At 36.0% G+C, this 9,786-nt stretch overlaps 1 protein-coding gene across 1 annotated transcript; it reads right to left on the bottom strand.

Moving 5' to 3' along the window:
* Positions 1 to 6,701: 6,701 nt before the first annotated feature.
* Positions 6,702 to 9,296, bottom strand: LOC142354470 (uncharacterized). The gene has a single exon (XM_075406774.1). It carries the CDS (start codon positions 9,258 to 9,260, stop codon positions 6,717 to 6,719), a length of 2,544 nt encoding a protein of 847 aa, XP_075262889.1. The 5' UTR covers positions 9,261 to 9,296; the 3' UTR covers positions 6,702 to 6,716.
* Between the last annotated feature and the right edge of the window lie 490 nt (positions 9,297 to 9,786).

Raw genomic sequence — 9,786 nt, 5'->3', positions numbered from 1 at the left:
CAAAATGATCGGGAGATTTTGCGACGGTCGTCTCAGGTTTCGCAAGTTCTTTATCCAACTGTTTTGCTTCTGTTTTGGATTTAGCTGTGTTATCAACGCTAATTGGAGGGAATAAACTTGCTGTACTCATTTCAATAATAAGGGGATTCTCGTTGTCGACATTTAAAAACTTTGACAACATTGGTTTGGTCCTGTGGCATTCAGAAAAAAGAGGGATGGTTTCTCCGGTATCAGTGGGAGAGGTGGCGTTTTGTTAGAGAAGGACAAAAATTCTGGGTTGCTTGCTTCCGGAACCTCGTTCACTGATGGTGAGCATCTCCGTGAGAATGGACATCTGGCAGTCGTATGAGCTGTTACACTGACATCATCGCGTGTCCAAGTTGAAGATTCACTGAGTAGTCCATCGTCACTTAAACTGTCGTTTTTGTGTTTAAACTTTTCTAGACGTGACAGAAGGTTTGACTATCGTTCCAGGAAAGACGAAGTTCTGCTGGAGTTTGGACTTTCTTTTATAAAGTCATTAAGTGTTGTTTTCAGCTCCTCAATGCTTGCTTCTGCTTTATTAATGAGCAGGGTGAGTGATCTGAAAATTTTTTGCTGATCAATTGAAGATTGTAAGAAATCCAAATTGCTTTTCAAACTCGGATCTGCAATTTTGAAATTGTTTAAGGCGTACTGATAACTTTGACTGTTCTTCTTTGTCATCTTGCTCTTGTTGTTCTTTTGTACTAACAGATAAAACGGCTTCAAAACCGGAGGGACGCAAATTTCCAAATGCAAAAACAATGTCTATGGCACTGTGAGGCTAATCAACCCCGGCGTTTTTTGTAGTTGTCGAAGAATACGACGGAACTTTTCTGGAAGAAAGAAACCTAGAGTTATTTTGGTGCTAAATCTAGCTAATTTGTATCTCTAACAAAGAATAAAGTAACCGATTGCAGGCGATTGTTTCGTCATTTCAAAAAACCCGAACTCAAAATAAAAATCAAAATGTTCTAATTAGTAGAATAGGTATATGGCTTTCGGATGGATTTTGTTGCAAACTTATATAAGGGCAAACACGTTTTTTTTTAAGAACAAGGAATAAAAAATGCTTAGAGATTGCTACCTTGAGTTGCGAAACAAAAAAATTATTTTTTAACCCGGTCCCAATAGGCAACGTGAGAGACAGACGAGCAGACAAGTCAAACCGATTTGTGCCGAAGCTCGTTTGAAATTTTTTCTTTTTAATTTGAAGCACTTGCTTCTCGTTTTCTTTCTAAAATTTTTGAAATCTTTACTTTAAAACTTCCTTCCTCTTTAGTAACAGCAGGCACTAAATTCTGAAGTTCATCTAAATTGGCCACTGCTGACACCAAAAAATACTCTCTTCTTCTTTCTGGTGACTACTGAGACCATAAAGGGTCAAAGAGCCTTCTTTCGGCAACTTCCGAGACCGCACACAAAAATGAAGAGACATTTGAGTTTTCTAACTCAAAGGGATTTTTTTGCGTGAACAATTTTGAGTGGGAAATTATCTTGAGCTTTTGGTTTTCTTGCTTTTGAGCTAAAGAACAGAGAGTTCTTATCTTTCCTCTTTTTTGAAAATGTTTTCAGGGCATACTACCACATTAACTAGGCGCGCGATTAGTAGAATGCACAAAATGAAAACAAAAAATGTGTGATTGTCTGGTTTCTTTAGAATACTTTCTACCCCTTTGAAGAGGCTGGCGGCTAGTAGTATGCAATTAAAATGAAAGAAAACACAAACCCCTTTGTAGGTTTTTTTTGAAGAAGCATTTCAAGAACTTTTCTGTCTCTTCTTCACGATTGTGCAGAATGGTTATATAGCTTCTCAGCTTGTTTTTTTATAAACTGAGGAGGCTGAATCAATAGGTATTTTTAAAACTCGATTGATATTTCCAATAAAAGTTAGAAAAAAATGTTTTCTGAAATCTATAAGTCAGAGAAGCAATTTTGCAATTTTTTGTTGCTTCTTTGCAGTTTTGCAACAGTGATAAAATTAGTTATCAGCTTGTTTTTAAATAAACTGAATAAGCTTGATCAATAGGATTTCTTGTATATTTTAAATGTATTAACCAAAGCGTTAGGAAAACGTTTTTTGAATCTTCTGATTCAAAGAAGCAATTTTGCCAATTTCAAGGTGCCTCTTTTTTGCAAATCGATGCATTAAGTTCAAAGCTTGTTTCATAACAAGTTGAGGGGATTCAATCAATTGGGCTTTTTTAGACCTACAAAGTATTTTTTATCAAAATATCAAGAAAAAGGTTTTTCGAGTTTTTTGAGTCAAAGAAACAGTTCTGCTAATCTTATGTTGCCTCTTTACTAAAATGTAAAAAATCGATAAACTAATTTTACAGCTTGTATTATAACAAACTGAGAGGGCCCAATTAATCGGTTTTTCAATTTATTAAAGTTTTTATTGTAACGTTTGAAAAACGTTTTTTGACTTTTGAGGATCAAGAAAGCATTTCTGCGTTTCTTTCGTTTCTCTTTGAAAATACTTTAAATAAATAATTCAACTACAGAAAAGTTGATATAAGGTCCAACTGAAGTGTTCTATTAATTCTACAACTAGTAATTTCACGTAGAGTTTTTTGCAACAAATTAAGAAAAACGATTTTAGGTTTTTCCGATGCAAATAACGCTATATCGTTTTTTCGTGCAATTTGTATGTTCTCTTTATTAAATGCTGACATGTACTTTCCCACGGCTACTTCTTTCATAAACCATTAACAAAAGCTCGTTGGGGACAACTTTCTTGTTTTGAGATTTTTTACCGCAATAAAATTCAAGTTTTTTGGATACATCTATCTGGGGAGGGGACTTCTGAGGTGACGTCTGGAACGTCGGGGATCATCTCTTGGTAACGTCTGGAACCAAAAAAGTCAAGTTTTCTTGCTCGGGTGATGTCTGGAACCCTTGAGAACATTCTTCCTCTGGTGACGTCTATAAGCAATAAAAAAATCGTCTGGGGGGCTTTACTTGATGAACCCTTTGAGGACTTTCGCTGCCCTTCTTGCTAGCGCTGAGGTAGTGCTCTCATGCGTCTGCTGTCTTTCTCTTTCTGCTTATAGATTGAGCACTGTTATTTGTCTTGGGGGGGGCGGGGGGGGTTGAATTCACCCTCTTTAAAATTTTCGTTTCAGAACGTAGACAATGCTTTTTTAATCACGGAGGTAGGTCAGCGTTTTCTGTAATTAAACATATTCTAGACCTTTGGCTGCTCTTATCTGGTTCAGACTTCTTGTCAGTTGTTTTCGGGAAAGAGTAACTTTCAGGTTTTTTTGGCGGTTGTTTAAACATCGGCAAATTTCATGCTTTGCTTGAGTTCCCAAGGTCATTGGGAAAAAATGCATCTACTCAACATAGCACAATAAAGGTGCTACCATAATAAAGATCATGCAAGTTACATACCATTTGAAACTTATCGAAAATTTTTAAAATTTATTGAACCATATTTTTGATTAAAATTTACGAACAAATTTTGCGATAGGGCGGTAAATTTTTATTGTAGTTCTGCACGAGACCACTGATCATTCAGTCACATTATTTTGTCTGAAAAAATTTTTTTTCCTGTAGTTACCAATGAACATGGGAATAGCCCTATTGATTCTTTTTAAGATTGTACAAATAATGACCCAAAACGCTTTTATTTGTAGAACACTTTTCGTCGGAAAGAAGTGCTATTTTTTGATCGGAAAGAGCAAAAAAACTTCAATTATAGAACTACAGAAAAGTGACTAAATATTACCTTGAGAACTATATTCTAAAAACAAATTAAATAAAGAAATGAATGTTCGGAAAAGATAAAAAAAGGCTAAAAACATAGTCGAATGTATTCTTGGGAGAAAATGAAAGGAAGATTTGAGCCAATTCATGCAAAAATAAGCTCAATTTTTAAAAAAGACTAACTTATTTCAACCTATTACCAAATTATAAGAACAACTTATTAAAAAGACCGGAAAGAAAATATATTTTTTGTTATTTTATAAGAGCACAGAAAGCCAAAGTTCCTTTCAATAAACATGAGTATTGAAATGCTTGCAAAACAACAGGCAAGTCAGAAGAAGCTACGAAACCTGCCTAAGATTAAACAAAAGACCGTCCGGAATTTCAGTTAAAAAATCTCGATTTTATGTCATGATTCTCACAAAAATAAATGTTTTATACCACTGGGTTTCGAAAAGACTTGCAAATAATAAGTCTCTTTTAAAATGCTACTCTAGGCAGTAAAACAAGACAAGAAGCAAAAGGGCTGGAAATACCTTAAAATTCAGCGAAACAGCTGAAAGACCTCCAAATTAGCAAAAGCTTGTAGTAATTGCCAGAAACCTTGAAACCTCTGTCAAATAAACCCTAAAAACAAAACTTTATCATAAACAAACCTAATGAAAAATGAAAAACTATTTTAATAAGACTCACGTGAACAAAAAGTTCGCTGGTTTACAGAAATATTTTCTACGGTAAATGGGATTTTAGGCAAAAACTCGACACGGCAAATAAAATTTTTTTAGCCATAAGGCTGAAATCTTGCACTAAAATTTTGTGGAAATTAGGCAAAAGAAATTAGAACTCTTAAAAAAAGGTACTTCATGACCATTTGATGCTGTAGAGTAGTCGGGTGTTCTGACGGTCGCTTTTACATGCAAGCATGTTGTAAAAATTATATGCCAATTGTATTTTTTTAATCAGGGTTTTGCAGCTTTGACAGTGCGCTCATAGCGATTGATTTCAGTTACAACGTTAAACAGAGAAAAAATCGAGAGCGTTTAAAATTGCTGATTAATAGCTTAATGTATATAACTTACCTGTTGAAAAATTGCACTAACCATTGGTGAGTTTGAGGTAAAATGCTCAAAATACATAAACTGCTAATTTCTATTGTTTTTAAGCTACTTTTTCTTGGAAGTCAGTTGGTAAAGTCACTTAGTTACATTATGCTAGTAACTCTTTTGTGTTTCAATTGCTAGTCTTCTAATTTCCACAAAACTTTAGTTCAAAGTTTTCGCCTAAAGGCTACAAATATTTCGTTCGCCTAATCGAGGTTTAGGCGATACGCCTCATTTTTACAGCCATTTTTTCGCTCTCTCGAAAACATCCGAATGAATAAAAAAGCACTCTTTTTTCTCTCTACTCTCCAATTTTCTTCATCACCCAACCACTTCAAATTTTATCAGACGTTTTAATACCTGCTTCAACATTCACTCCAATGAAATTGATTTAAAAAAGATACCTCTATAATACTCCTCTTAGAGTCGTAAAAATAATGCAGTTAAATCTCCAATAGCTACAGTACGAGACCTACAAACAAACAAATTCCAACGCTGAAAATTAACTAACTCTGACAGTGACAACTTAACAATCTCCAAATGTGCCCAAGGAACTTCAATTGAGATCAATTTGTCAAAATGCAAAAAATTCAAAACGAAAGTGAGTCTTCACGTTCTCAAAACCACTGATGTTTTTCTCCAATTCATCTCAAAATCTTTATTCTATCGTAGTGGTGAATTGATGCTTTGTATTCAAAATTTATCATCTTTTAAAATTTTGGAAAAAGGCGAAGTTGTTACAAGCAACAACACTAACCTGAAATTAAATCTAAACTTCATCCTCACTGGTCTTGAAATCTTCAGGGGCTGTGAATTTACTTGCAAATCCAGCGTTCACAAAAACTTGCTGTCTTTAAAATTACTAGGTTTATGACGTGATCATTGGGGTGCACCTCTTCTTTATTTGATGCTCTCATTCTATATTTTTTCGGAAACAAGTCACCCAGCAATATGTATTTGAACAACTTTTTATATAAAACCAACTCACAAATGCAGCTCAATTCGCATATACAAAAGGCTAAGCGCCTGAACATAAGCTGTTGACCCGATGACGCGACTTCGTACATCACAAAATCAACCTGACAATATTGAGAAATTGAAAGTTCAATAATAAAAAATTTTTAAAAAATGAAGTTTAGACGCTTGCACGAAGGGTATCAAGGGCCGCTGAAAATTTCTGATACAGTTGACGCTCTTTGCTAATTATTACGCCCAATCCAGGAAGAAAAATAGCTCTTCTTTATTTGCTTTTTTCCTAATAACAGCAATGTGGCGTTGTGTACAATCCGAAGATTTCATAAATATTGTTCAGGACTATCCCTTTAGAAACATACAACTTTTAATTGTTTTGTCAGTTTAATGAAGGGATATATTGGTATACTTGGATCTGAAGAACAATTAACTCCAAAAACTCAAGATTTTTCGTTAATGAAGACGTAAAATATAGGTTGATTGCAGTGACTTCACTACATTTACAACTAAACCGTTCTGCATTATCAGATGGCAGAGCAACTTTTGGTCCTGAACCACAATGAAATTAATAGGAAAGAGAGAAACTTATTCTCGTGCATTTGTGATTGCTGTGATAGCTGTACCAAATCGGTTAATCCTAGCGGTTTTTGACATTTGGCGATAAACTTATCACGTGTCAACTTTTTTTAATTAGCTATTTTTGCTTTTGCAAAAGTTGCGGCACCTTATGTGCAACTGCTTGTAACTTTAGTTGTCCGATAATTCATTTCCTTCGATGCTTTATGAGGGTTATGCTACAAAAAGTTGGAAATGGAGGTTATGCCTCGAAAACTTCATGAGAGAACCTTGACTGAGTTTAATGCACGCTGCTCTAAATTGTCTCAACCTGGTAGTCAGTAATACTAAAAACAATTAAGCCACAGAGGGGTTAATTCTCTTGGATCGCCTTACAGGTGTCTGATCATTAACAATAGCGCCTATTGCTGAGCTGCGAGTTCTCTTGGCACCACCCGTGGGCTTAGCTGGAGTTTGCACAACAACAGGTTCAGATACTTTATCAACAGTTTCATCAGTTTTTACATCTGCATTTTCAACCTTTTCATGCTCGAAGAATCCTTCAGGAATCTCAACGTCAACGTCATTTTTCACCTTTTCTTTCTTCTGTTTATTTTCACCTTCAAATACGAACTTTTCAAGACCCGTCAGGCTTTCCTGTAGTTTCTTTCCTTTTCTGTTTCTCTTCTTCTTTTTCGATTGTCCGTTTTCTTGCCTCTCAACTGTGTTCATTATATGCTTCTCAAGTCCGGTAAATTTCGGAGAAACTGGTTCGATTTTGGCCTTCTTGTTTGTCGGACCGTCAAAGATACTTTTTTCACGCGCAGTTAATTTGGGCGAATTTTCATCATTTTTCTGTTTCTTTGTAGGCGGCTCGGACATCAGGTTCTTCTCGTAGTCTGTCAAATGAACATTGTCACTATCAGTTGCACTTTCTCTCAGCTGACGTTTGAGCTTCCTTTTCTCCCGTTTCTTCATAGCAACATCTGAAGAACTTCGAATTAAGGGTGCTCCAGTTTTGTTTAAATCAGGCTTGATCTCATTGGCGCTAATTGTTGAGCTTTGACTCTGGTCCTGATTTATTTTCTGCGTTTGCTCTTCCTGCAAAGTGCAATTAGGTTCGTCTATAATTACAGTTTTTTCAGTAGTGTCCTTAATTGAGCTCTCCTCTGGTGTGATCTTGATTTCCACATCCTTGAATGGCTGTTTATGAGGGTTAATGGCTTCTTTACTGATAGATTGATGTCCCACATTTTGGCTTTCATTCGCGGCCAGTTCTTTAAGTTTATTCTTTTTATTTTTCTTTTTCGATTTCTTTTCATAATCTTTGCCAGATGAACCTTCCACAATCGTTTCGGGAACACCAGTCACATCCTGACCTGTAAGGAGGGGCTTTTCAACTTCAATTTGTTCAGCTGCCTTCGCTTTCAATTTGTGTTTCTTTTTCGCCTTTTTATTCTCATCTATGCGGTCACCGGCGGAAGATTCTTCTAGCTTTTGAGGCAAATTATCCGCGTCTCTAATTGGAAGAAGCAACTTTTCAGCAATTTGTTTAGCCGCTTTTTCCTTTTTATTTTTCTTCTTCGCTTTTTTGTTCTCTTTATCTTGCAACTTATTAACATCATCGTTGTTGATCTCAGCTTTGCCATCTTTACCTTTCACTTCACCTTCTGAAGATGGAGATTTCCCACAACTTTCAAGGCCTTTGTTTTTCTTCTTTGCCTTTTTAATCTTTCTGCCTTCAGGTTTACCCGTGCCGGTTTGCCGTAGAGGTACATTCTCCTTTGCATTCAAGCTTGAGCCGCCATCCGTTGTATCGTTTTTCGCTTTCGTCCTTCTCTCTTTAGTTTGAAAAATTTTTTGTTTCTCTGCTGCAACGCCCATCTTTAATTTCAACTCCGATATTTTCGAACTTTTGTGTTTTGATTTAACAACTTTGAAAGCTGGTTGACATTGTGTTTTTGTTTGGGTTTCTGAATCGCTCGTCGAAGGTTTTTTCTCAGAAAACCCGCTGTACATTTCTTTCAGGTCATTTACTGTAGTTTCGTCAATACTTTCATAGATAGGAATGAAAGCTGTCATAAATCCACTTAGCCCTACTGTTTTGACATTTCTCCAACCGTTTTCCAATTGTTTAGCTAACTGGTTCAAAGACTCAATGACATTTTCACAAATTTGCTCTGCAGTCATAGCCGTATGGCCAATTGCATACGAGAAATTTGACGAATCAGTGCGCATGAAAAAATGCGTTCCATTTAAAATACTCTTCAACTCTGTCGGTCTTGACAAATTGACTAAGAGGGGAAATCGGTTTGAACGCTGGAACACTACACCAAATTTTGGTAAAACATGAGCTTTTAAAGAAGTATCAGCTAAAAACAAATCATATGATTTCGCAAAACCTCTTTTATCTTGGAACGTTTCAAGCAATTTTTGAGCTTGTTTAAAAGTTACTGCTTCGTAACTGAAGTTCTGATTAATTTTTTCTGCAATCGTTTTATAGAATGAAGAAACTTCTGCATCTGTTTTCCCTTCAATATTTGGAACAATGAGGCAGACCTTTTTCTGAACGCCAGGAGCATTTATACTATGAGGTAAGTCATTGATTCGGACTGGAAAAAACCTATTCCGTTTCTTCAAAGTATTCCAGATTGAGAAACGAACTTCGATTCGTTTTGGCTCCACATCGGCTGCTAATAGATCCGGCTTCTTCGAAGGTTTCATTTCAGCAAGGTATTTCTCCGATTTCATATATGCCAAAATGACCTGAGCGCCCTTAAGAACGAAACTCTCCGATAAGCACAGACCCCTGTTTCCATGTATTTCCTCTTCCATAAGACTGTTCTCTTTAGTGTTGGCCTCTTTTGCAACTACTGGTGTTGTTGTAGCATCTGATGCCATACTTCAACCTGGAAGAAAAGTTGGCGTAACAAAGCTTCTAAAGTATATGTGAAATAATTCTTATTTACGAGATGAAATATTGGCTCTTTACTTAGGAATCAAATGTAAGAATAGTTCAGGATTCAATGACCGTTTTGAAAAGGTAAAATAAAGGTCCCTTCTCTAAAAAATAGTCAGACAATTCTGCGCTGCACGTCAACTCTCCTATATCCATATATAAGCATACGCAAAATGAATAATCAGTAATAGCCTGTTGAGGAACAAACAATGCTTGTTAAATTGATAGAACTGAGGAAAACGTCAACCTAAAAACTTTTGGATTTTTCCGCTTGTGCCTCCCCCAGGAGTTTGAAAAATTAATTGGAATTGCAATAATTTGCAATTAATTGATTGGTTAGTCTAATATACTTGCAATCATTGATTGGAACGAAACAATTCATTTCCCAATAATTGGGGAAAATCGAAACATCCTATCGGCAACTTGGCACTAATGATTCCCAGCAGCCCCCCCCCCCCTGCGGCTATA

Source organism: Convolutriloba macropyga, chromosome 15 (assembly GCF_964194025.1).
Source record: "Convolutriloba macropyga chromosome 15, txConMacr16.3, whole genome shotgun sequence".
Taxonomy (NCBI): domain Eukaryota; kingdom Metazoa; phylum Xenacoelomorpha; order Acoela; family Convolutidae; genus Convolutriloba; species Convolutriloba macropyga.
This window is presented reverse-complemented; position numbering and strand designations above follow the sequence as displayed.

Coding starts and splice junctions, on each gene's coding strand:
- LOC142354470 (XM_075406774.1), bottom strand. CDS start 9,260: ATGGCATCAGATGCTACAACAACACCAGTAGTTGCAAAAGAGGCCAAC.